The sequence below is a fragment of the Macaca nemestrina genome, chromosome 3, assembly GCF_043159975.1.
Source record: "Macaca nemestrina isolate mMacNem1 chromosome 3, mMacNem.hap1, whole genome shotgun sequence".
Lineage (NCBI taxonomy): Eukaryota > Metazoa > Chordata > Mammalia > Primates > Cercopithecidae > Macaca > Macaca nemestrina.
In genome coordinates this window covers 30,787,610-30,815,352 of record NC_092127.1, presented here as the reverse complement: position 1 = coordinate 30,815,352, position 27,743 = coordinate 30,787,610, and the positions used below count along the sequence as shown (strand labels likewise).

The 27,743-nt window shown below is 40.0% G+C and overlaps 2 protein-coding genes across 6 annotated transcripts in view; one reads left to right on the top strand and one right to left on the bottom strand.

Annotated features, from left to right (window-relative positions):
- LOC105488644 (folliculin interacting protein 2) overlaps window positions 1-26,666 on the top strand; it is a 138,300-nt gene extending 111,634 nt beyond the window's left edge. For all 4 annotated transcript variants that reach the window (XM_011752884.3, XM_011752881.2, XM_011752880.3 and 1 more), the window contains 3 exons: window positions 10,176-10,376; window positions 14,534-14,649; window positions 23,076-26,666. In XM_011752884.3, the coding sequence (XP_011751186.2) occupies window positions 10,176-10,376; window positions 14,534-14,649; window positions 23,076-23,154 (396 nt within the window). In that variant the 3' untranslated portion in view covers window positions 23,155-26,666. The remainder of the gene's footprint in view (window positions 1-10,175; window positions 10,377-14,533; window positions 14,650-23,075) is intronic.
- The window catches only part of SPMIP2 (sperm microtubule inner protein 2), a 132,677-nt gene continuing 116,034 nt past the window's right edge, over window positions 11,101-27,743 (bottom strand). Inside the window, exon 5 of one of the 2 annotated variants that reach the window (XM_071092885.1) lies at window positions 11,101-12,485. In XM_071092885.1, the coding sequence (XP_070948986.1) occupies window positions 12,471-12,485 (15 nt within the window). In that variant the 3' untranslated portion in view covers window positions 11,101-12,470. The remainder of the gene's footprint in view (window positions 12,486-27,743) is intronic. The other variant, XM_011752878.3, reaches the window with a different exon arrangement.

Sequence of the window (27,743 nt, the reverse complement as noted above, 5' to 3'; positions counted from 1 at the left end):
CCAGATTTATTCTACCCAAGTGATTTGCGAATCCCTACCCAAGAAATAAACATAAAACCAGGAGCATAGAAACCTTTAGGACTCTGGCAGAAAGAAGCACACTACTTTAGACACTTTCACAACCACAAGCTCATGAGACGCATATAGGAAAATGAAACATAGCTCCAGTAAGATAGGCCCACATTCAGAAATTACAAACATATGTGGGAAACCAGGAAATCATCATGAGCAGAGAGCAAGCGCATACAAGCAGGAGAATCAGCACTCCTCCAATCGGCAATAACTATTAAAGTAGCCATGTTTAAAATGTTTACGGTGATAAAAAGAAGGAATTGGAACCTTAAAGAGAGAGTAAGGTGATAATCATCATTTAGATTTGTATGAGAACTAAAAACAACTTCTAAAATTGAAAAATGGTCCCTGAAATTAAAACTCCAAGAATAGGTTAAAGAACAGAGCAGATTAAATACAGCTAAAGATCATTAGAATTTGAAATGGAGGCTACTTAAGAAATTATCTTTTTGAGCTCTGAGACAAAAAAACATGAAAAATATCAGAGAGCAAGTAAAAGATGTGGTGGCCAGAATGAAGAGACTTTGTAGCATATGCCAGAAAGAGAATAGAGAAAATGAGGGAAGGTAATATTCAGAGAAAGAATGGCCGCCATTTTTCAGGTTAAATAAGCACACTGACTCCCAAGTAGGGAGAATATTAACAAATTCACACTTAACAACTGGACATCAAAGGTAAAGAAAACTCTTAGAAGTAGCCAGAGAGAAGAAGACATGGCATCTGTCCTCAGGGAGTTTGCAGTTTAACAGGAAATAGAAATAAATCGGCAGTGAAAATAGCATGGACAAGTGTGTGGCAGCAGGAGGCCAGGGTGCTGAGGACGTGCGCACGGGGCGGCTGTGGTGAGGACTCAGCTGGGGTCAGTAGCAGAGTGAGGATGAGAAGCAGGGAAGGTTGCAGGGGATAGTGTGGCTTTTTCAGGGAACTGAAGCCCCTTTCGCTGATGACCCCTTCAGCATATCTCAGAGCTGGCTTTGCCACCAACAGGAGGTCTGTCTGTCCCCTCTCTCAGTAACACTGCTGTCAGGAATGTCTACTCAACATGAGTTTAAAAAAAAAAAAAGTCGAACTGACTTTATATATTGGAGAAGATGGTTTAAGAAGAATGAATGATAACCAGGTTTCTTTTCTCTGGATGGATTTAAGACTGAAGGGGGTTTTTGGTTTGTTTTTATTTTCTAAAATACTGGTCTACAATTCACACACCTCTGCAGTCCTTTTAGTGGCTCTCAGCCATCCAAGTACAGTTTAATAAATGTATAAAACTTACCAGAATTATATAAAATGATGAACAAATGGGAATTCAAATGAAGCCAAAGAATCATGTGTTTTATTATCCAGAAAATCTCAGAGAAAAACAGAGGGAAGTGCTTCCAATTACCTGAATCGTAAGTTGCCTCTTCCCTTTGTGTGTGAGGCTTTGCAGTGGCTTATCCCTGATAGTTAAACCTGCACTAACTATTGTGCAGATTTTAGAGCTGGTTATGAATACAGAAGTCTCCACACTCCTGCTGTCTGTAATGCACATGAGGGCTGAGACATCTTTGAAGATTGATAAAGGGTCCGTGTCAAGCAGCATAAAGATGGGGAACTTTTGTAGCAAAGTGTATGATAGAAGTAGCTGTGTTTTCTTCTAATGACAATAAATTCAGACCATCATTGGCACTTCTTGCACTCTTGTCTTCTAAGGGATTTCTACCCTGATGTGGTCCTTGGATTTTATAGTAGAGGGCTTAGAAGACTCATTGGACTAAAAGTTGGAAACACTTGTGAGTTCCTAGACTTTATTTCTTATATGCCAAGATGCTTAATAAGCTCTTATTTATTTATTTATTTATTTATTTATTTTTGTCCTGAGTGTTCCTATCTGTAGAGCAGTACTGCATTCCTGGCCCCCTCCAGGAGAAATGGCATGATGAGTTAATAAGTAGTTATGGGAAGCATATATGGAAGAACGGCATTTCCTCACTCTTCATTGGGTTAAAAATAGATAATCACATGAAATACTACTCATTTAAATGTGGTACATAGAAAAGAAATATATTAATGATTGTGCATTGGAGGTGTAATATGCCAGAAAAAAAAGAAATGCGCAGATGACTTAATAGAAACTGGGTTCCATCCAAAAATAAACTGTTCACCACAGCCAGAATGTATTAGATGTTTTGCACATGCCCAGCACTGTGTTATGTTCCTTTCAAAGGCTACAGAAGAAAATGATATGTGATTTATCTCGAGTTGCTTATAAAATCACTGAATAGACAAACATATGAAATCAGGAACAAGTTAAGACAGTGTGTGATGAAGTGCCAAAATGAATGGTGTGGACAGCAAGTGTTCTCAGAGGTCAAAGGAAGAGCAGTGCCGTGTGTGTGGGAAGGTTTCCAGGGCAAGGGATGGACCCACGCCAGGTCCTTGAAGGACTGTAGACTTGAGACGGGGTGGCAGGGAAGGCATTCTGGGCACAACCTGAGGTAAGAGCAGGAATCTTTTAGGCCTGGAGAGGGAGGCTGTATTAGTCCCATTTTCACACAACTATAAAGTACTGCCCAAGACTGGGTAATTTATAAAGGAAAGAGGTTTAATTGACTCACAGTTCTGCATGTCTGGGGAGGCCTCAGGAAACTTACAATCATGGTGGAAAGTGAAGGAAAAGCAAGTACCTTCTTCACAAGGCGACAGGAGAGAGTGCGAGCATATGTGAGGAAGTACCACACTTTAAAACTATCAGCTCTTGGCCAGCTGCAGAGGCTCATACCTGTAATCCCAGCACTTTGGGAGGCCAAGGCAGGCGGATCACTTGAGGCCGGGAGTTTGCAACCAGCCTGGCCAACATGGCGAAACCCCACCTCTACTAAAAAAAATAATAATACAAAAATTAGCTGGGCATGGTGGTGGGCACCTGTAGTCCCAGCTACTCGGGAGGCTGAGGCACGAGAATCACTTGAGCCTGGTAAGCAGAGGTTGCAGTGAGCCGAGATCGTGCCACTGCACTCCAGCCTGGGCAACAGAGTAAGACTCTGTCTCAAAAAAAAAAAAAAAAAAAAAAAAATCAGCTCTCGTGAGAACTCACTATCACGAGAACAGCATGGGGGAAATCGCCCCCGTGATCCAATCTCCTCCCACCTGTCCCCTTCTTTGACATGTGGGGATTATAATTTGAGATGAGATTTGGGTGGGGACATAGAGCCAAACCATATCAGGGGTCTTATTGGGAACTGAATATGTACAGGTTGGGTGGGCCCAGGCTGTGAAGAGCTGTAAGGGTGAAGAAGAAGAGTTTTAACTTAACGGTTTGGGTTATATGTGCTAGCGTAGATTTTAGAGTTGGTGAGGGAAATGATAATGTGGTATTTGAGAAGTTTGAGGTTTTAGGTAAAGTACATAAACTAGGGCAGTGTTGTCCACAGCTGCACTATTTGTGAGCTCTTGAGTCTGAGGTTTCAGGGTACATGGTCGATACAGAGAGAGGGTGGTTCAGGAGAGCAGGATGGACATTTGAGCACCTAATGTGTTAGGTTCTATGCTACATGTTTCAACACATTTTTCTCACAGAAAACTTGTGCTTTAAATGGCATTTGAGCCTCACAGAAGCTCTGAACTAAGTACTGTCCCATTTTACAGACATAGCAACTGAAGCCCAGATTGAGTTGCTGAGGTTCCACAGCTGGTAAGTGACGGTGGTTGTATTCAAGCCCAATCTGACTTCAGAGCCCTTGCTGTCATCTTCTCATTGCCCTTTGTTGAATTATCAGAACCACAGCTCTTGGGATTCTCTAAACCTTGTAGACATTTCTTGTTCATGGAAGTTTAAGTTAAGCAGAAGTCATGTGTATATGAATCAAGGCAGCATATTTTGTGTGTGCAGCAATCTGAGCCAAAACCTTGAAATTGAAATGTCCTAGGCATTTAACACTGCCAGGAAACGGACCCATCCTTAGAGGCTACAGTTTAACCAGGCTTACCCTGTTGATTCAACAAGCTGTAAAAGCAAAGAAAACTCAATAATCCTCTAAAGATCTATAAAACAAGGCATTTCATTTGTTAGTCTATCTTGAGAAATCTTCACAGGAAAGTAGTTTGGGTAAATGAAATATTGACAAGGTAGAAAGAATAAATGATTGTTTCTAACTTCTCATATGAATGCAGCAAGGGGAAAATGATAGTGGCATATGGCCTCTACCTCCGTTCTCTCTGGAGACTGGTCATCCACCCTAACAATCATCTCAGTTCCTTACTCGTCTCCAGTGTTCTTCTATCTGCAAGTTCCTGTCAGAAGTTTCTGTGGGAGGCATGTAACCTGCTGGCAGTGGTCTGGCGAGGGTGGCAGGAAGGTGCTGGGCTGGCAGCTCTGCATTGATACCCTGGCTGCCGTTGGACTCTCAGTGTGGTGTGGGCACTCAGGAGGGTGGCGATAGGGCAGTACTTTTCTCAGATGATGGAGGAAGTACAAACATATCACAGATGCATTCTGATAGGAGAATTTGACAAATTCTTTGGACAGGAAACTTATTTCGAAATTGATTCTCCTTAGCTTGAGAGAGAAGAGGGTAATTGATGTATGTCAGCATCCATAAGGTTTGTAAAGTTTCTCAAACAGGCATCTTAAATGGAATGACTATTTAATATTAGTATTTCTCTCAGATTTTCATTTGGAACTCTGAAATGAGGACCTGATTAATCTGAGACTACAATGGTTTGCAGGAGAACTTTTTAAAAAGGTAACTATACAATGTAGGCTTTTTGGTTTGTTTTTTCTAGAGAAATTTAGTCAAGGTAACACAACCCTTTGGTGAAAAGGATTTTAGCATTAAGAAGAGAAATTTTGCCAAATAATCTTACTAAACCGACAGGTATCCATATCGTATCTCCCTTTTCCTTAAGGTGTATGGGAGGCCACAGTGAGGCTCACCATGGTTCAGTTGTCAGCGCTGGGGTACAGGCACGCCCCACCTTCCTATTCCTTTTCTTTAGCTCCCATGCCCAAGCTCCAGGTCCTAAGAAGAGCAGATAGTGGATTAGGCTTTTCATAGGTGTTTAAAGCAGCCAATCTTAGGTTTGCATTTTTTAGAGTACTTAATTTCTTAAAAGTACTGCTACATGTTTGTTACTGCAAATAAGTGTATGTATGAAACCTGCTGTGCACGTGAACTTGATAAAATTGTGAACTTAAAAAACTTACTTGACAGATTTCACTATTTACTAACTTCTACTATTAAGGTATGGATAGTAAGAAATAGTATTATGGCCAGATGTGGTGGCTCACGCCTGTAATCCCAGCACTTACGGAGGCCGAGGCGGGTGGATCACGAGGTCAGGAGATTGAGACCATCCTGGCTAACACGGTGAAACCCCGTCTCTACTAAAAATACAAAAAATTAACCAGGTGTGATGGCAGGCGCCTGTAGTCCCAGCTACTCGAGAGGCTGAGGCAGGAGAATGGTGTGAACCCGGGAGGCGGAGCCTGCAGTGAGCCAGGATGGCGCTACTGCACTCCAGCCTGGGCAACAGAGCGAGACTCCGTCTCAAAAAAAAAAAAAGCAGCAGCATACATATAATTCAGTGTTTGTTTATTGTGGTTCTATAGATGCCTAAAAAATAGTCTTCCCAGCCGGGCGCAGTGGTTCACGCCTGTAATCCCAGCACTTTGGGAGGCTGAGGTGGGTGGATCACTTGAGGTCAGGAGTTCAAGACCAGCCTGGCCAACATGGTAAAACCCCATCTCTACTAAAAATACAAAAAATTAGCTGGGTGTGGTGGTGGGCATCTGTAATCCCAACTACCCGGGAGGCTGAGGCAGGAGAATTGCTTGAGCCTGGGAGGCAGAGGTTGTAGTGAGCCGAGAATGCGCTACTCTACTCCAGCCTGGGCAACAAGGCGAGACTCTGTCTCAAAAAAAAAAAAAAAAAAAAGTCTACCCCAAGAGGAATGTTACATTGAATTCCAGAGCATAAGGTGTGTACAGGTATGTATTTCGGTGACAAATCCAAACATAGTTTTCTTGATCTTAGAGTTCTTTAAATTCTGAAAACTTAGAGATTGACTGATAAGCCTGATCATAATATGTTTACACTGCCCACCCTCTAATAGGGTTGAGTTTCCTTTGGAAAGATGATTAGAAATCTCAAGTCACCAGAACTTCAGCTTCAACTCTCTGACCCTATGCAAGTTCAGGCATGATCAGGAATGGCCAGCAGTGGCCCTGATACTCCTTGAGTTGTAACTAAAACTAGTTGATATTTTTATCTCTTTCCAGCATTCATTTCTTTTTCTTGAATTTTTAGACTTCCCTCTTGTTTGTTCTTCCATTAAAAGGTGTTTATTCTTTAGTAAATAAGTAGCTACTAAGTGATATAGTTAGATGCAGGCAATTGGATTGATTCAGGGAACTGTGTGTTATGTATTTGGTAGCCTGAGAATATGTAATTCCTGGGTATTTTTTTAGGATACTCTTTTGAAAAGGTTCCACTGGTTCTTTTCTGTTCCTGGGGCCTGCATGCATAAAAGTCAGCCATCCATGCTGTAAGGAACACGAGATGCTCATCGCCTCTTGTCATTTGCTTGTGCTTAATCTGTTTCATTTTCATGCAGCAAGTAACATTTTTCAAATGCCAGCTCCTGTGCTAGAGGCTAAGGATGCAGAGAGAAGATTCAGCCCCACCTTCAAGGAATGGACTCTCGCAAATTCCTGTCAGTTTGTCTCAATCTTTGGACTCATTGTTCTTTAGTCTTTACTCAGGTCTCTACCTCAGATTCTGCCTCTTTGCTCCAGTGATTTAAAAATGACTTGTGAGCCTATAATCCCAGCATTTTCAGAGGTCGAGGCAGGCAGATCACTTGAGGCCAGGAGTTAGAGACCAGCCTGGCCAACACAGCAAAACCCTGTCTCTACTAAATATACAAAGATAACTGGGTGTGGTGGTACACACCTGTATTCCAGCTACCCAGGAGCCAGCTGTTGCAGTGAGCCGAGATTGCACCACTTCACTCTAGCCTGGGCGACAGAACAAGACTGTCTCAAAAAAAAAAAAAAAGAAAGAAAGAAAGAAGAAACTTTAGAGGCCAAATGTAGTGGCTCACACCTATAATCCCAGTTCTTTGGGAGGCAGAGGTGGGAGGAGCACTTGAGGCCAGGAGTTTGAGACCAGCCTGGGCAACATAGCAAGACCCCATCTCTAAGAAAAAAAATGTTTTTAATTAGCCAGGTGTGGTGGCACACGTCTGTAGTCCAACTACTTGCCATGCGGAGGCAGGAGGATCACTTGAGCTCGGGTGCTTGAGGCTACTATGAACTGTGATCGGACTTTTGCACTCCAGTCTGGGCAAAAGCAAGACCCTGTCTCTAAAAAGTAAATCAATAAAAAGACTTGTACTCATTTTTCATGTTAGTATTTTTTAGTTTTACATTTCTCTTGCATGCTTACTTTTAAAATAATTGAACTAACCTCTCTGTCCTTTTTCGTTATTGCATGTAAATCTACAGCCTTCTGATACAACCTAGGCTTGCAGAATCTTCCATCCATCACCTTCCTAGTACACTTCTTGGCCCTTATTCCAGCAATTAGTTGCTTAAAACAAAGCCCTTTGTGTTGGTAGTGGTACTATATAACTTAGTCTATGCACTGTTGGACAAGGGGATTGACACACTCTTCCCTTCCCTACCACTGCAATGGGAAGATCATTTAGAAGACTAAGTTCGATTTGAACCTAGGGCCCAAATTACCTACTGCAAATCAATCCTCCGCCTCCCCCTGCCCCTCGCAAAAGCTAGAATTTACTGTGAAAGGTGACAGGCATACGTTCAATGCATTGTCTCTATGTTGACATATGGTCAGTATGAGGAAAAGGTCCCTAATATAGATCTGTCCCATGGCATGACCAGCATGTGTGGATTTCTGACAAATGCAAAGCAGTGAAGGAGCTTGAGTTCAAAATACAAATATTTTCAGTGTTCAAATTTCCTGGTTTTATTTTTTCCATAAGGACCAGACTCATTGATGGCAAGTCATCATCATCTTGCTGTAAATTTATAACACACTGATGAACAAGACCTTGGAGGAACTTGTAAAAGGAAGTCACTGAGGCCTTGTATCTTTAGGTGTCCGTTTTGGAGAGTGTATATATGCATGTGTAAGAAGCGTAGGGGTGAAAGGGTCATGAAAACCTTTGTTTGAAAAAGGTGATGGGGTCGTTATGTGTGTAAGAAAATCTTTGTACTTTTCAGTTAACAATTCTACAAAATGAGAGCTGTCTTGGGAAACTGGGCTTTATGAATTCAAAAGTATATCAAATTCTTTATCTCTCATGTTTAAAATTGTTTGAACAGACACTTAAATAAATGTTGAACATCGGACTTTGCCTGATTGCTGTTCCTTTCTATGGGAAAAATATAAACCCTGATAGTAGGGTTTATATCTTTTTAAACCCTTATATTTTTATAAACCCTGATAATAGGGGAAAAGATAAACCCTATTACCAGGGTTTTTCCTACTATTTTTCCTACTATTCCCCTTAGATAATAGTAGGAAAAAATGTTGGTCCCCACAAAGTTTTCATTCATCTCACCTCTCTGTTCCCCGTTTGTGAGAAGGAATACGAAGCTGCACAGGCTCCCCTTTTAGTAGCAGAGTCCAAAACTAGGGAGTCAGATCACGTGTTAAAATTACAGTATTGCACCGTGCATCTTTGATTTGTATTTGCAGCCTTCCCACTACTTGGATTAAGTCGTAAAAATCACAGGTAACCATCATCCAGTGGCAAAGTTGTGTATCTCTTTGTGTTCTTTGTTGCAATTAGCAACTCTTGTTAACTTAACCAGGAGAGACCTTAGTGGAAGAATATTAGGAATATATAGAATTGATGAGAAGACAAAAGAATTAGGGTTGAAGTAAGCAACAAGGCAATTCTGGAGTTCCAGGAACCATGGACTACTTGAAGGTGTTTGTACTAAGTCCTACCAGGCCTTCTACTAATTGCTCTCTGGGCAGGAATATGGTAGTTAGCCAACCTTTTTTGGTCTTCTGTGCCAGTACTTACAAGGAATTCCCAGGGAAGGAGCATCCAGCTGGCATAGCTTGGGCCATACGAACATACCTTAATAGAGGAAGGGTGAACCCAATTGCAATCTCACCAGGCCTTGTATACAGAAAGACCATTCTTCAAAGGCAAATTCAGATGGATTTACTGGAGGAAGTTATTTAAGCAGCGAAAAGAATCAAGCAGTCACCCCAGGATAATAGAAGGGATTAAGGACAGAAGCAGCCAGTACTAATTTTCCTTGGTAAATGAGGGTTAGAAAAATGTGCATATGTGCACTGGCTTTGAGGCAGGTCTCTCTGTTTCTGGCTCTCTCTATCCTCCCCCTGCCCCACCCATCCCTCTCAAGCAGTTACACTTTGATTTGTTTTGAGAAATTAGGTTTTTAAAAAAGTCCTCGTGACTGCTTCAATGTTTACCCTATTTACCCTATGGCACAATTTACCAGTTGTTAAATCTGCTCTATCCATAACTGCCCAGCTGTCAAGAATTTTACATTTAAATATATTTATCAGTAGTGAAACTTTGACCTTTTGGACTCACCTGGATAAATTAATTCATCCCTTTGTCTGATTTTAGTTGGTTGTTGGAGATAATTTGTGTATATAGCATACACAGTTACCCAACTTTGCTTCATGATTAAAGCTGTAACTTTAATAGTTATCCTGCCTAACTTTGTTATTAGAGAAATGATGATGGAATATCCTACATCTTATGTACACTTTCCCTATTTTCAAAGGAGAGTGCAGCCTTTCAAAAAGAAATGAATTTTAATATCCTGGACTGTAGTGAGGGTGCATATCTTTTTGCTTTCTATGAATGTTGAACAAGCTATAGCAAACCTCCTAGGTGTAAGGAAAAAAATGATTAAATGCAGTTTTATCAAATTAATTTAAAATAATGATTTAGTGAGACTCCTATTTGAGTCCCTGTAAAGCTCTAAATTTCTGTAGCTCCTGCCTTCAGCTTCTAAACCATTAGTGTAACGCTAAACAAAACCACTGCGGACATTCTGAGCGTTACTTGGAGGTATGGTGGGAAGTTGACCTACTGTGTTTCTCTTTCAGCATCCAGTCCTGGATGAGCCAATAGCTGAAGCTGTCTGTATTATCGCAGACACGGATAAATGGAGTGTGCAGGTAGCTACAAGTCAGAGGAAAGTGATGGACAACATGAAACTAGGCCAGGATGTCCTAGTCTCTAGTCAGGTGTCCAGTTTGCTTCAGTCCATTTTACAGCTCTACAAGCTTCACCTCCCTGCTGATTTTGTAAGTACTGGTTCTTATATCACCAAAGAAACCTAGTTTTAAAATACTTTTAATGACATTTTGATTATAAAATCACAAATTCAAAAGTACTGTTTTAATATAATTGAAGGTTAGCATAACTCAAACTAGAACATGCAACATAAAACCAGCAACAGAATATATTTCAGTAATAACAGCTCTTCTGTGAAACAAATAATGAGGAGCAACACTGGAATTTTTTGGAACAAGGTATATGGTGCAGTAAATAAGGAATGGGTGGAGAGATCAGAAAAAGAAACTGTAAGTCAACTCATGAGTTCTCCTTTTATTAGATTGATATTATAATAAGTAGGCCAGTTTCTGAAGGGATTGTAGTTCCTTTTGTTAAGCAGACATTTTCACAGAGGTTTTAAGGATAAAATAGAATACCGTTTGTGTAAACATTTCCAACTTTGAAGTACTAAAACACATGTGAGATTATATCAATTGTTGCTTTTTTTTTTTTTTTAAGACAAGGTCTCACTCTATCATCCAGGCTTGAGTAGTGCAGTGGCGTGATCTCTGCTCACTGCAACCTGCGCCTCCTGTGCTCAAGTGATCCTCCCACCTCAGCCTCCTGAGTAGTTGGGACTAGAGGCATGTGCCACCACGCCAGCTAATTTTTGTTATTTTTTGTAGAGATGGGTTTCGCCATGTTGCTCAGGCTGGTCTCGAATTCCTGGGCTCAAGCAATCCACCTGCCTCTGCCTTCCAAAGTGCTGGGATTATAGGTGTGAGCCACCTCGCCCGGCCTAATTGTTTCTTTCCAAATAGGATTTTAAAATCACTTGTGTAACAATACTTTAAACACAAACAACAAACAGCCTATACACTCTTAGAAAAGTATCAGTAGCTCTCCGCTAGCCACTGGAATTAACATGCACAACAAAATCTTCTCAGTATCTGCCTATGTGCAGAGAAATTGAAAGAAAATACATTTAGAGAGGGAGGGGGAAAGGTTTCAAAAGAAGAAAAGCTTTTCCAGTGATGATGAACACTTAAAAAGAGAGAGAGAGAAGCTTAAGGGCATATGGCATATAGCTGGGTAGAGCCCGGATGGGCTGACCTCAGAGACAGGTGTGTGAGGAAAGAGTCTGCTTTCTCTGCTGTTCCCTACTGTCTGCACAGCGCTGTACTCTGCAGCACAGCCCCTAAACCAAAACATCTGTTGTCTGCCTCCTGGCCTCCAAAACTGATGCAAACCTGTTTACCCAACAAAGCAGGACATTTTTAAATATTAATTACCTACACTAATTGCTAATGCAATGGTCATTGTCCTGAGTTTTTATGACCAAATCTATACTTGTACCCATTCCTCAAAAAGAGTCAAGACTTTTATGGCTTTGAAGAAGGTGCTCTGAAATACCATCCGGTTGTTATCAAAGTCGTGACAGTGTGGCAAAGCAGGAAGACCACTGAGCGTAGCTGGGTTATGGTCTAGGCTTTGCCGTTGGTTAGTTGTGTAACAATGGACAATTCTGAGTCTCTCCGAACGTCAGCTTTCTTATTTGTAAAAGGAAGATAGTACCTGTTCAACAAGGGTACCGTGAGAATCTTCTGAAAATTAGGGATGTAACTGCGTTTTACTGCCAAAGCACCATGCCAATATTACAAGATGCTTTAAAAGCCATATATGTTAGTTTTAGAGTCCAATAGCCTGGGGTCAAATCCAAGTTCTGCTACTTCATAACCATGTAACCTTTCAAAGCCTTAATTTCCTTATCTGCAAAGCTGGGGAAATAATAGAAGCTATCTCATATGGTTATGAAATTATATTAGAGAATGAATGTAAAGCACTTGGAATAGTGTTAGATGTTATAAGCACTCAGTAAACAGTTACTATTAGTATGATAGTCAATAACAATTAGTTTCATGAAACAATGGTTGCAAAGACTGACAACAACTTTTTTCCAAACTCTTTATTTGGGCTTTAAGCTGAAGCGTACTCTTGCAAGACAGATTCTGTCCTGGGGCAATATGAGAAGCACTTACGGATTATTATGATCTTATTTTTTGTTCTACAGTAGTAGGCAGTTTGTCCTTCTAAAAGCAGGTTGAGTTATGCTGATTTAGAGGCTAATGTTTCCTTTTCTGTAAGAGAAGGAATGTATATTAGACTTCATAGTTTACTTCATAAGTATTTGCCAAACTTTTATATTTCATTCTATAATACATACGTCTTGTCATAGTTCATATCTTGGTTATCAAAGCAATAAATCGTTATAGTTAATTCTTTTTACTTCATTTGGACAGAAGTATGTTCAAGCACTTACTAGTATGAATGACTTATTTAACCTGACAAAACCAAGATCAAAGAAAATTTTATGTGCAGTTTAAAATTCTCCTTTAAAAAATCACTTGAATGAAACCTGTGATGAAACGGCTTTTAGAACCTTCAATATAAAAAGAGAAAGTAGCTATTTGAAATTTCAGAAGTTAAAAACTGGAGAAATCCATGTCAGGAATAAAATCCCAGAAAGAGGATTTAAAAAAAAAAAAAAAAAAAAAAAGCCCCCAGCATGGTTCAATTGAATAATCAAGTCTTTTAAAAAATGGTTGGTTTTTGTTTTTTTTTTTTTGAGACAGAATCTCATTTTGTTACCTGAGTTATAATGCAGTAGTATGATCTTGGCTCACTGCAGCCTTGACCTCCTGGGCTTAAGCAATCCTCCCACCTCAGCCTCCCGAGTAACTAGAACTACAGGTGTGTGCCACTATGCCCAGGTAATTTTTTAATTTTTGTAGAGACAGGGGCTCCATATGTTGCCTAGGCTGGTCTTGAACTCCTGGGCTCAAGTGATCCTCCTTCCTCAGCCTCCCAAAGTGCTGGGATTACATGCGTGAGCCACTGTGCCTGGCTAAAAGTTGTCTAAATGCTTTGATTTCACATCTAGTATATATTTCATATAGACCACAGTTTTTATTTCCACATTGCATCATACAGTTTTCATATAGACTGTGAACACTGTAATTACTTTTTCCAAACAGAAAGGATTCAATGTAATATGAATATTGTTTTTAATATTTTGTGACTCTTATTAAAAATTTTCTGTTTCACTCCATAAGGAACTTAAAGCTAATAAGAGATCCTTTTACCACTTTGTTTACTTGGAGGAGCATTTCCATGAGAATTGGTGAAATCCTCCTTGCTTTATTACTCTTAGTCACTTAGCAGTTGTTTCACCCACCTGACACAATGCATTTAAGATTTTAAACCAACGAAAAACTGAAAAGATTGCATCTCTGATAGATATTTTTTCCATGTCACTGATCAGTCCAGATGGTCAAGATCAACATTTTCAAATGCATCTGTTAATCTTTTTACCTTGAAAATAACAGGCCTAATGGTCTAGAAGAAAATTATGTATGATGGAATTACCCTTGCCAAAGCCATCAGGTGTCTTACTGAAGATGCTCGGGTAGCTCTGCCTGCCAAATGCAAAAGCATTTGCCTCTGGTGAAAGACACAGATGGTTGCTGTTCTCTAAAAAATGAAGCTGAACACAATTCCAAGGGTAAAGATGTCCTGAAAATAATTGCCTTTTCTTTATTGTTATTAAAGACCTAGTTAAAATATTCTTGAAAGCAAAAGAAAAAAAAAGTTGTGGGGGAGGTTCAGAATGACCTGTTCCAGTTGGTCTCCTCTGGAAATGTACTGGACCAGAGTAATCTGAGATACTGGGGGAAAAAACAACAAAAACCATACTGTTTACTAAATTATTCACAACAAAAATGCAAATTGCTATGTGGTTACGTGTAAATTCACATTCTCAAGATTGTTTAGCTATAAAGATTATATCAAGGAGTTCTTAATGTGGAAAAGGATTATTATAAAGTTTTTAAAGGCAAGAAACATACTTTTGGAATGATTTCAACTCTGAAAAAATACTTGTTTAGAAAGACTAGAATAATACATATGTAAATCTTAATAGTTAGCAAAAGTAAACTTTGTTTTACAAGAACCTATTCTCATACCTGGTAGTGGTAGGGTTTGAGATGGCTTGTGATTTTTTAACTGTATTTGAAACAGATGAGATTAAAGCTGTGTAGTTAGAAATGAATTAAGAAAATTCTGACTTTTAAAATATTGGCAGAGATTTGACTTCTAGCCCTCATTGTGAATGTTCTTGGCTTTGCAGTGCATCATGCATCTTGAAGATAGACTACAGGAGATGTACCTTAAAAGCAAAATGCTGTCTGAATATCTCCGGGGACACACACGAGTCCATGTGAAAGAATTAGGTGTCGTACTGGGGTGAGTTCTGGGAAGTGCCACCACTTCTCCCTTTGATGGGTATCCCTAGCATTGTACCCACTGACATATTTAGCCTGTGCCACCCTAAACCTGAGGCCCTGGTAACCCATCAAAGTATGTGGAGTCCATCAGATACGTGCCTCTGCAGCTCCCCAATGAACAACAGCATGTGCCTTTATCTGATACTGGGTTTCACACCCACAGAGAATCGCAGGACTTTAGGCTGGTCATGCTTTGTTACGCCTCTCCGTTAATCCCACACTGCCCGTTTCTAGTAACTGAGTAAGATGCTGAAGTCACAAGCTGTGGGACATGCCGCAGCAGCTTGTGTTTACATTTCACTTCCTGGAGGAGGAGTAGGTGGGCACATTCCACCTCGTGGCAGGAAAGGCCCTTCTAGGCTGGAGGAGCCTGCCTGCGTGTCTGTGGGGGGGACAGTGCTTTCCTTCCCTTATTATAAGCCCACCAAAGAGGAGACTTGTATGTTACTAAAAATGCCTATCATCCTCCAGAGGGTATTTGCCATGATTTCTCTAGGGGAAGTAATTCTGACTTTTGTTTTACTGTCTGCTTGATATTTCAAAAGAGAACAGAAAGACATTGTACATTTGGGGAATTGCCCCCCTTATCCATGATGATGATTCCTCTTACTTGGGAGAAGAAAATATTGTTTATAATGTCGACGTTTAAATTCTCAAAGCCTCCTAAGAGACTGGGGCCTTCATATTTTCTTTAGATTTCTCATATTTCACACCCAGAATGTGACGCCTGTGTTGTTTGGCTCTTGGCATTTCCTGTCATAGATTATTCTTACATACTTTATTTACAAAGTATTTCCCCCTTATGAGGTGTTTGCTTTTGCAGTTAACTTGCAACATGTCCCTTTGTCATTTATTTTTTTGCATTTGTTTATATCTCTCTACCAGCCTCATACTTCAATCCTGCCTTATTAGATTTTTTTTTTTAATATATATATACTTTTAAGTTCTGGGAAACGTGCAGAACATGCAGGTTTGTTACATAGGTATACACATGCCATGCACGTTTACTGCACCCATCAACCCGTCATCTACATTAGGTACTTCTCCTAATGCTGTCCCACTCCCAGCCCCCAACCCCCCAATAGGCCCCAGTATGTGATATTCCCCTCCCTGTGTCCTTGTGTTCTCATTGTTCAACTCCCACTTATGAGGGAGGACATGCGGTGTTTGGTTTTCTGTTCTTGTGTTAATTTGCTGAGAATGATGGTTTCCAGCTTCATCCATGTCCCTGCCAAGGACATGAACTCATCCTTTTTGTGGTTGCATAGTATTCCATGGTATATATGTGCCACATTTGCTTTATCCAGTCTATCATTGATAGGCATTTGGGTTGGTTCCAAGTCTTTGCTGTTGTGAATACTGCCACAATAAATATACGTGTGCATGTGTCCTTATAGTAGAATGATTTATAATCCTTTGGGTATATACCCAGTAATGGGATTGCTGGGTCAAATGGTATTTCTAGTTCTAGATCCTTGAGGAATCACCACTGTTTTCCACAGTAATTGAACTAATTTAGACTCCCATCAACAGTGTAAAAGTGTTCCTATTTCTCCACATCCTCTCCAGCATCTGTTGTTTCCTGACTTTTTAATGATTGCCATTCGAACTGGCCTGAGATAGTATCTCATTGTGGTTTTGATTTGCATTTCTCTGATGATCAGTGATAAGCTTTTTTTCATATGTTTGTTGGCCACATAAATGTCTTCTTTTGAGAAGTGTCTGTTCATATCCTTCGCCCACTTTTTGATGGGGTTGTTTTTTTCTTGTAAATTTAATTTCCTTGTAGCATCTTCACATTAGCCCTTTGTCAGATGGATGGATTGCAAAAATGTTCTCCCATTCTATAGGCTGCCTGTTCACTCTGATGATAGTTTCTTTTGCTGTGCAGAAACTCTTTAGTTTAATAAGATCCCATTTGTCAATTTTGGCTTTTGTTGCCATTGCTTTTGGTGTTTTAGTCATGAAGTCTTTGCCCATGTCTATGTCCTGAATGGTATTGCCGAGGTTTTCTTGTAGGGTTTTTATGGTTTTAGGTTTTATGTTTACGTCTTTAATCCATCTTGAGTTAATTTTTGTATAAGGTATAAGGAAGGGGTCCACTTTCAGTTTTCTGCATATGGCTAGCCAGTTTTCCCAACATCGTGTATTAAATTTCCCCATTTCCTGTTTTTGTCAAGTTTGTCAAAGATCAAGTGGTTGTAGATGTGTGGTGTTATTTCTGAGGCCTCTGTACTGTTCCATTGGTCTATACATCTGTTTTGGTACCAGTACCATGCTGTTTTGGTTACCATAGTCTTGTTTTATAGTTTGAAGGCAGGTAGCATGATGCCTCCAGCTTTGTTCTTTTTGCTTAGGATTGTTTTGGCTGTGCAGGCTCTTTTTTGGTTCCATATGAAATTTAAAGTAGTTTTTTCCAATTCTATGAAGAATGTCCATGGGAGCTTGATGGGGATAGCATTGGATCTATAAATTACTTTGGGCAGTATGGCCATTTTCACAATATTGATTCTTCCTATCCATGAGCATGGAATGTTTGTTTATTTGTGTCCTCTCTTATTTCCTTGAGCAGTGGTTTGCAGTTCTCCTTGAAGGGGTCCTTCACATCTCTTGTAAGTTATATTACTAGGTATTTTATTCTCTTTGTAGCAGTTGTGAATGGGAGTTCACTCATGATTTGGCTGTTTGTCTGTTATTGGTGTATAGGAACGCTTGTGATTTTTGCACATTGATTTGGTATCGTGAGACTTTGCTGAAGTTGCTTATCAGCTTAAGGAGATTTTGGGCTGAGATGATGGGGTTTTCCAAATATACAATCATGTCATCTGCAAAAAGACAATTTGACTTCCTCTCTTCCTATTTGAATATGCTTTGTTTTTTTCTCTTGCCTGATTGTCCTGGCCAGAACTTCCAATACTATGTTGAATAGGAGTGGTGAGAGAGGGCATCCTTGTCTTGTGCTGGTTTTCAAAGGGAATTCTTCCAGTTTTTGCCCATTCAGTATGATGTTGGCTGTGGGTTTGTCATAAATAGCTCTTATTATTTTGGTATACGTTCCATCAATACCTAGTTTATTGAGAGTTTATAGCATGAAGGGGTGTTGAATTTTGTCAAGGCTTTTCTGCATCTATTGAGATAATCATCTGGTTTTTGTCATTGGTTCTGTTTATGTGATGGATTACATTTATTGATTTGTGTATGCTGAACCAGCCTTGCATCCCAGGGATGAAGCCAACTGGATTGTGGTGGATAAGCTTTTTGATGTGCTGCTGGATTCGGTTTGCCAGTACTTTATTGAGGATTTTTGCATCGATGTTCATCAGGGATATTGGCCTGAAATTTTATTTTTTTGTTGTGTCTCTGCCAGGTTTTGGTATCAGGATAATGCTGGCCTCATAAAATGAGTTAGGCAGGAGTCCCTCTTTTTGTATTGTTTGGAATAGTTTCAGAAAGAATGGTACTAGCTCCTCTTTGTACCTCTGGTAGAATTTGGCTGTGAATCCATCTGGTCCTGGACATTTTTTGGTTGGTAGGCTATTAATTACTGCCTCAATTTCAGAACTTTTTATTGGCCTATTCAGGGATTTGACTCCTTCCTAGTTTAGACTTGGGAGGGTGTATGTGCCCAGGAAATTATCCATTTCTTCTAGATTTTCTAGTTTATTTGCATAGAGGTATTTACAGTATTCTCTGATGGTAGTTTGTACTTCTGTGGGATCAGTGGTGATCTCCCCTTTATCATTTTTTGTTGCATCTATTTGAATATTCTCTCCTTTCTTCTTTGTTAGTCTGGTTAGCGGTCTATTTTGTTGATCTTTTCAAAAAACCAGCTCCTGGATTCATTGATTTTTTTTGAAGGGTTTTTTTGTGTCTCCTTCAGTTCTGCTCTTAGTTATTTCTTGTCTTCTGCTAGCTTTTGAATGTGTTTGCTCTTGCTTCTCTAGTTATTTTAAATGTGATGTTAGGGTGTCGATTTTAGATCTTTCCTGCTTTCTCTTGTGAGCATTTAGTGCTATAAATTTCCCTCTAAACACTGCTTTAAATGTTTCCCAGAGATTCTGGTCATTGTTCTCATTGGATTCAAAGAACTTATTTATTTCTGCCTTCATTTCTTTATTTACCCAGTAGTTATTCAAGAGAATGTTGTTCAGTTTCCATGTAGTTGTGTGGTTTTGGGTGAGTTTCTTAATCCCGAGTTCTAATTTGATTGCACTGTGGTCTGAGACTGTTATTATTTCCTTTCTTTTACATTTGCTGAGAAGTGCTTTACTTCCAATTATGTGGCCAGTTTTAGAATAAGTGTGATGAGGTGCTGAGAAGAATGTATATTCTGTTGATTTGGGGTGAAGAGTTCTGTAGATGTCTGTTACATCCACTTGGTCCAGAACTGAGTTCAAGTCCTGAATATCCCTGTTAAAGTCTACCACTATTATTGTGTGGGAGCCTACGTCTCTTTGTAGCTCTCTAAGAACTTGCTTTATGAATCTGGGTGCTCCTGTATTGGGTGCATGTATATTTAGGATAGTTAGCTCTTCTTGTTGCATTAATCCCTTTACCATTACATAATGCCCTTGTCTCTCTGATCTCTGTTGGTTTAAAGTCTGTTTTATCAGGACTAGGATTACAACCCCTGCTTTTTTTTGCTTTCCATTTGCTTGGTAGATATTCCTCCATCCGTTTATTTTAAGCCTATGTGTGTCTTTACACATGAGATGGGTCTCCTGAATACAGCACCGTGATGGGTCTTGACTCTTTATCCAATTTGCCAGTCTGTGTCTTTTATTTAGGGCATTTAGCCCATATTACATTTAAGGTTAATATTGTTATATGTGAATGTAATCCTGTCATTGTGATGCTAGCTGGGTTTTTTTGCCCATTAATTGATGCAGTTTCTTCATAGTGTTGATGGTCTTTACAATTTGGTATGTTTTTGCAGTGGCTGGTACCAATTTTTCCTTTCTATGTTTAGTGCTTCCTTCGGGAGCTCTTGTACAGTAGGCCTGGTGGTGTCAAAATCTCTCAGTATTTGCTTATCTGTAAAGGATTTTATTTCTCCCTTTGCTTATGAAGCTTAGTTTGGCTGGATATGAAATTCTGGGTTGAAAATTCTTTTTTTTTTTGGAGACGGAGTCTCGCTCTGTCGCCCAGGCTGGAGTGCAGTGGCGCAATCTCAGCTCACTGCAACCTCTGCCCCTCCAGGTTTAAGCAGTTCTCTGCCTCAGCCTCCAGAGTAGCTGGGATTACAGGCACATGCCACGAAAATTATTTTAAGAATGTTGAATATTGACCCCCACTCTCTTCTGGCTTGTAGGGTTTCTGCAGAGAGATCTGCTGTTAGTCTGATGGGCTTCCCTTTGTGGGTAACCTGACCTTTCTCTCTGGCTGCCTTAATATTTGTTTCTTCATTTCAGCCTTGGTGAATCTGACCATTATGTGTCTTGGGGTGCTCTTCTCGAGGAGTATCTTTGTAGTGTTCTCTGTATTTCCTGCATTTGAATGTTGGCCTGCCTTGCTAGGTTGGGGACGTTCTCCTGGATAATAACCTGAAGTGTGTTTTCCAACTTGTTTCCATTCTCCCTGTCACTTTCAGGTACACCAATCAAACGTAGATTTGGTCTTTTCACATAGTCTCATATTTCTTGGAGGCTTTGTTCATTCCTTTTCATTTTTTTTGTAATCTTGTCTTCACACTTTGTTTCATTAAGTTGATCTTCAATCTCTGATATCCTTTCTTCCACTTGATCGATCCAGCTATTGATACTTGTGTATGCTTTACGAAGTTCTCGTGCTGTGTTTTTCAGCTCCATCAGGTCATTTATGTTCTTCTCTAAGCTAGTTATTCTAGTTAGTAATTCATCTAACCTTTTTTCAAGGTTCTTAGCTTCCTTGCATTGGGTTAGAACATGTTCCTTTAGCTCGGAGGAGTTTGTTATTGCCCACCTTCTGAAGCCTACTTCTGTCAATTCATCAAACTCGGTTCTCCATCCAGTTTTGTTCCCGTGCTGACAAGGAGTTGTGATCCTTTGGAGAAGAGAGGCATTCTGGTTTTCGGAATTTTCAGCCTTTTTGCACTGGTTTCTCCCCATCTTTATCTACCTTTGGTCTTTAATGTTGGTGACCTTCAGATGGGGTCTCTGAGTGAACGTCCTTTTTGTTGATGTTGATGTGGCTGCTTTCTGTTAGTTTTCCTTCTAACAGGCCTCTCTGCTGCAGGTCTGCTGTGGTTGGTTGGAGGTCTGCTCCAAACCCTGTTTGCCTGGTTATCACCAGCAGAGGCTGTAGAACAGCAAAGATTGCTGCCTGCTCCTTCCTCTGGAAGCTTTGTCCCAGAGGTGCACCCACCAGATTCCAGCCAGAGCTCTCCCGTATGAGATTCTGTCGGCCCCTCCTGGGAGGTGTCTCCCAGTCAGGATACACAGGGGTCAGGGACCCACTCGAGGAGGCAGTCTGACCCTTAGCAGAGCTCAAACGCTATGTGGGGGATCCGCTGCTGTCTTCAGAGCCATCAGGCAGGGACGTTTAAGTCTGCTGAAGCTGTGCCCACAGCTTCCCCTTCCCCCAGGTGCTCTGTCCCAGGGAGATGGGGGTTTTATCTATAAACACTTAACTGGGGCTGCTGCCTTTTTTTCAAAGATGCCCTGCCCAGAGAAGAGGAATCTAGAGAGACAGTCTGGCCCCAGTGGCCTTGCTGAGCTGCTGTGGGCTCCGCCCAGTTCAAACTTCCAGGTGGCTTTGTTTACACTGTGAGGGTAAAACCGCTTACTCAAGCCTCAGCAATGGCGGACGCCCCTCCCCCCTCCAACCTCAAACGTCCCTCAGACTGCTGTGCTGGCAGTGAGAATTTCAAGCCAGTGGACCTTCGCTTACTGGACCCTGTGGGGGTGTGACCAGCTGAGCCAGACCACTTGGCTCCCTGGCTTCAGCCCCCTTTCCAGGGGAGTGAATGGTCTGTCTCGCTGGTGTTCCAGGTGCCACTGGGGTATGGAAAAAAAAACTCTTGCAGCTAGCTCGGTGTCTGCCCAAATAGCTGCCCAGTTTTGTGCTTGAAACCCAGGGCCCTGGTGGTGTACACACCCGAGGGATTCTCCTGGTCTGTGGGTTGTGAAGGCCATAGGAAGAGTGCAGTATCTGGGCCGGAGTGCAGATACTGAGTTCCTCACAGCTTCCCTTGGGTAGGGGAGACAATTCCCCGACCCCTTGCACTTCCCGGGTGAGGCAACACCCCACCCTGCTTCTGCTTGCCCTCCGTGGCCTGCACCCACTGTCCCACCAGTCCCAGTGAGATGAACCGGGTACCTCAGTTGGAAATGCAGAAATCACCTGCCTTCTGCATTGATCTCACTGGGAGCTGCAGACCAGAGCTGTCCCTACTCGGCCATCTTGCCTTATTAGAAATTTTCCATTGCCAGATGTGTACCTTACATTTCAAGGTCTTTACCTAGTCCTTGACCCTTACAGATGTGCATCAACACCTGTAATCATAAGCTTTTATTTCCCTTTGCACTCATCTCCAGGTCCTCTTTGTGAATTATTAGCGGACCCATGTTCATCCTTCCTTTATCCCCTTTCTCCCATAGTCAGGGCCAGTAGCACTAAAAGTACTAGAGAACTTCTGTGCACTCTGAAACCAGATCTGTACGTAGCATTACTGGAGAAGGACTAGAAAATTCCATGAGGTAATGCCAGATACTGTTTTATTTTTATTTTGAGGAATTCAAGGGTAAGAATTAGGACATACTCCACAGACTGAAACAGTTCAATTATTTTTCATGACACCTGGCATCATTTTTAAACAGTGCCCATACTGTATCCACCTCTGCTATAAGAGAGGCAGCCAAAGCTGTGTCCATTTGAAACCATGATGTCTCTTAACCCAGTATCTTTTAGTGTCACTTTGCTCTCAGAATCTTGTGGCTTAAATGCTCAGTGAGGATCCCAGTTGTATAACCTTTGTACAAATTCCCAACGTTTTTAAAGAAATTGCTACCATCACCATTTTTCTAAGACCAATTTGAACTTAGGTGAAATCAGTATGCATTTAGGAGTGTTGACTGGAAGAATGATTTTATAAGGAGAAAACTTTAAAGTATGATACAATGAAGTTATATAGGGAATACAGGAAAGTTAGAAAGTCTGGTGACCCTTGCCAAGGGAAAAAGAGCTTTATGTCCACACACAGGCACAACACACTTCCTGTATTTCTCTCCCTTTGCCTCCCTGGTCAGTGTCCACTGGAATATTTTATTAAAAGAGTAAGTTTATTATCCTTCCATCTGTTTTGCTTTTTCATTAGTTTTAAATGATAAACTTAGTACCTAGAAGTAATACTTTCTCATAAAACCATGCTCTTTTAAAGTAATATTCTTTTCTTTTCTCAATATTCAGGATTGAATCCAACGACCTGCCTCTGTTGACTGCTATTGCCAGTACTCATTCTCCTTATGTGGCTCAAATACTCTTATAAGCTAAAGCTCAGGACAGTTCTTCCTTGGAAGAAAAAAATCAAATTCTCAACTGAAGGAGAAAGGAATAAGCTCTCTGTGATGTCGAAAGCATGAGCAGAGCAAACAGAAACAAAGTCATTCCACCTTTTTGTTTTGTGTTTTTGCTGTCAAGCTGATGCTTCATTGAAGACTTAGGTTTACTTAACATAATGGCATTTGTGATTGTCATGAACACTTCAGGCCATTTGTTACCCATGAATCAACAAAGAGACTGACCTTTTTGGTGGGAGGAAACATAAGCACTACACTAAACATTAAGCTGTTGCAACAGATCGCCTTGTGCTGTTTGGGCAGAATAAAGGCAAGCGACTTGAGCGGGGTGGTCAGCAGTGTGCGTAACATTCCAGTAGGAAACTGCTTCTGAGTTTAAGCATGAGCTCCCCAAACTGGGGAAAACATATTTTGCTATTCTGAGACAACAGTCGGAACACGGACTTTGGATTCCAGGTCACAGTTTGCTTTTTACACAAGGTAAAGCAAAGAAAGCCACATTGTGCCATCTTCAGCTCCAGTGGCTGTAGCAGTGACTGTTTGACATAAAACTTGTAAGAGAATTGCTTGTTGGGAAGAGTGCTTTAGGGACCCACTGTTTTCATTTCTTCTTGGAGTTTACCTTGTTTCAGATGCAGCCACAGGTAGGTGAGAGATGGATTGTTGGTGCAATAAACCCAAGAATCAATGTAGCCTCTTAATCCCATCAAGATGTAGTTTGTAACAGCAAAGTGTACAGTCTGAAACCATATGTTTTATCCTTATATTTTAGAGCTTTCAGCAGCCTTTTTAAGAGAGGCCATTTACCAAAGTTATTTCTATAAGCTCCACAGTGTTTCTGTTGGTAAGTTCTTCCAACTGAAGCCACTTTTTTCTTATAGTTAATACAAATGACTATTTTTACTTTAAAAGGCACAGCTGTCCTGGTGGGAAATGAACCTGCAGCAGTTCAGGATGACTCATGAACATTCAGGATGATTGCTTGAACATTTAGAAAAAATCCATACATCCTCTAAATTTTTATATTATCATTTCTGTGCCTTCTAATTCCTGCATCCTTTTCAAAACATCTTTCCAGAAATTAACTTACCCATTGTATAAAACCAACCAAAATGATTTCCCAAAGTTCATACAAAAAAAAAACTTAATTTTCTGTTAATATAAAAGAAACTTTAGCTTACTGACCATGAAACAGACTATGTACTGACATCCAGGGTAAAGTAAAAGACTTTTAAATATTGGTCATTAAAAGACAGGAGCTAAAGCTAGCAAAGCAAAAACATCTTTAGCACTTTGCAGATCTTAAGCAGTTAACCAGGTTCTGATTCCCTTCCACTGTTTTATGAATTAATTCCAGTTCTTTTCACGTGTCTTTGAACCTAAGAATATGAAGTAATTTCCCTATTAAGGACTAGAATGACTTCAATTTTTTTATTTGATAAAAATCAGAACTACTACCTTTTCATCTTTTTTTAATGATGCAAAATGTAGATGAGTGCATTAAGGTTTGTAAGATCTTCATCATTTTATGTCATTCATTGAAAATTGAAATGTTCAGTCTTTTTAATGTTTTCCTGTTTCCTTTTGCCTAGCATTTGACTTTGGTGTTTTAAGTTCTGTAGTTTCATGACATCATTGTTTGCTGTTGTGTTACAGAGAGAGAAAGAACCTCACCTGTGGCTCAGCTCATCCCACATCCGTTTCTCATTACGTGTAAATAAACTGTCAGAGCTGATGTTACAGCTTTTACAGTTTAAAGCATTCCCCTCCTCTCTACTTCCTTTTTTCTTGTTTACATGTTTTGGGCACTTTCCCTCATTCACCACCTTCCAGGGTTTCATAGAAAATAACTTGTTACAAAATCAGTTTAATTCTAATGTGGACATAGTGGCATGTTGATAATTAGACACATATAGGGGACACTGAGCTTTAAATCGTTGATTCTAAACTCTATACATTGAAAAAATTCAGCCCAGGCCCCTCAAAGCCTGAGAAAATTTAATTTGCTCTTAATCTAATGTTCCAGAAACTCACTCTTGCAAAAATGCCTGTTGGAAAACTACAGGTGGGTCACGTGTGGGGGCTGTCTCCGTGACACTCAGGATTCCAGTCAGAACCTAATCCTCGTATCTATTGCCTACAAAAATAGACCAAGAATGTTGCTGCTATTTTATAATCCTTTAAATATTTAACATTCAAGTTTTCTTTGTCTTAAATTCAACCTCTTCCTAAAAGCGAAAAAAAAAAAAAAAAAACCCACAGAATGGTGTTGCGATCCACCGCTCACACGTCGTGCACCACCCAGTGGCTTCATTCTGGCTTAGCCGCAGAGGCAAGAAAAGGACCCCACCCGCTCCCATGCCCACCTCAAGAAAAAAACATAAAACAATTTTTTTAAAAAAAGAAAAGAAATCTACCTCAGTTGACAGGATTCCACCTTTAGGGTTTCTTCAACTTTTAAGTCTTACCTGTTGAGTGTAACTTTTGTAGCATCTTGCTTTTCTAAGCAAGCTAGTGAGGCATGACAGAGCAGAAGTCTGTAAATGTCCCTGTGATGGACCTCTTTCTAGCATGTTGCAGTTTTATTTTTAATAAATTGATAAGTGAAATGAATGTAAAGGTAATTGTGTACGTTTTAGACATGACAATGAAAATTTAAAATGTAGCTTCCATACTTGTGCATAATTCCAAAGTATTTTATTTTTTATCAGTGTTAAATAGCTTTTTGTACAGGCTTCAATCCATTTTTCTGAAGTGTGCTGTTTTTTAATGAAAGTAACTATAATCTTTTCACATCCCATGGAACTGCCGTTTACACATTGCAACTTTTTAAACTTAACCATATTTTTCAAAATTAACGTTTTTGGAGGGAGAAAAATCCCCGCTTGCTAAATGATACTAAACCATTGTTTGGGCTCTTATAATTAGGTCCTGAGATTTTATAAAAATTTAGTCTGTAGCTTTTTAGGTTCTTCACTAGAGATGGTTGTACATAAAAATAAAGAATATAAAGTACCCCAAATTCTTTTAAATGTCTGGATTTTTCCACCAATATGTACTTTAGAGAATATTTTGTTCATGCATACTTTCACGTTAAATTGAAAATGTCTTCAGCTTCTCTTGGTAAATGTGAACCATTTGTTTTTTATTGTGCTTGGGGGAGAGGGTATTTTAATATAATTTTTGCCTAAATCAAGCAGTCCCCTCTGAATGTTAATTTTTAAATGTCAAAATATGATGAACCATATATCTTGAAAGTGAGATTGCAATATGCTTAAACTTAAGTGATATTTCAAAAACGAGAAAATTCTGGAATTTGTTATTTGAAGCTCCATAAGAGAAATTGATAGGACTTCGTTTTTGATCAGTTTGAATAGATACCAATGTCATTGTGTGGGAATTTTTTTAACTTGTTTATGTATTATTTTGATCCATTTTTCTGTGGCATTTGGTGCAATAAAACTTTTGAATTTATCTTGAACATTTTCTTGGTGCTGCATGCTATTTGTTTGTTACATTTAATAAAATGTAGAGGTCTCATTTCTAATAATTCATGCTGAAAACAAGCTGATTATATATCTCAGTGGTTTTTAACCGGGGTGTTTTGGAACTGCGGGGACATTTTTGGTTAGCATAATGACAGGTTAGGGTTACTGGCACAGAGGGTGGGGGCTCCGATGATAGGCGAGAGGTCCTGCACCATGAGAGACAGCCCTACAGGATGAGGACTTGTCCCACCTACCTCCTGTGTAACCCTTAAATGTCCTGCTGGACATTTATATAGCTAAAAAAGCCTGTTTACAATTAAGCAGATAATTCTGCTATATAAAAACACAGTATCTTTTTACATGATTTTAGTATATAATGCATTCTCCAGGAATGCAGTTGTATAAATTGAGGGAAGAGTTTTACTTTGTAAGATTTAGAATTTTAGCGAGAAGCGGTCACTTGGTCTTTACCAAGAATTGGTATACTTTTGGAAAATTATGTTTCCAATGGTAACATAGTTTGGTAGCCATGGTACCTATGGAATTTGAGTCACCAGTACAGCACATTTCTGTCAGTCTTCATCTGTAGCCCCTGCGTTCATGAAGACTCTGTATAGAGGCCTACTTTTTTTTTTTTTTTTTTTTTTTTTTTTTTTTTGAGATGCAGTTTCGCTCTTATTGCCCAAGCTGGAGTGCAATGGCGTAACCTCAGCTCACTGCAATCTCCGCCTCCCGGGTTCAAGTGATTCTGCTACCTCAGCCTCCCAAGTAGCTGGGATTACAGGCATGCGCCAACACACCTGGGTAATTTTTTGTATTTTTAGTAGAAACAAGGTTTCACCATGTTAGCCAGGCTGGTCTCGAACTCCTGACCTCGGGAGATTCGCCCACCTCGGCCTCCCAAAGTGCTGGGATTACAGGTGTGAGCCACCGGGCCCGGCCAACCTAATTATATTTTCTAATCTACTGCCCCAATGTTTATGTATTAAAGTAGTATAAATTACTTTTAAATTTCTTTTCAATTATGGTATAATAGGACATTATATTGGTTTGATATAAATTGAGTATAT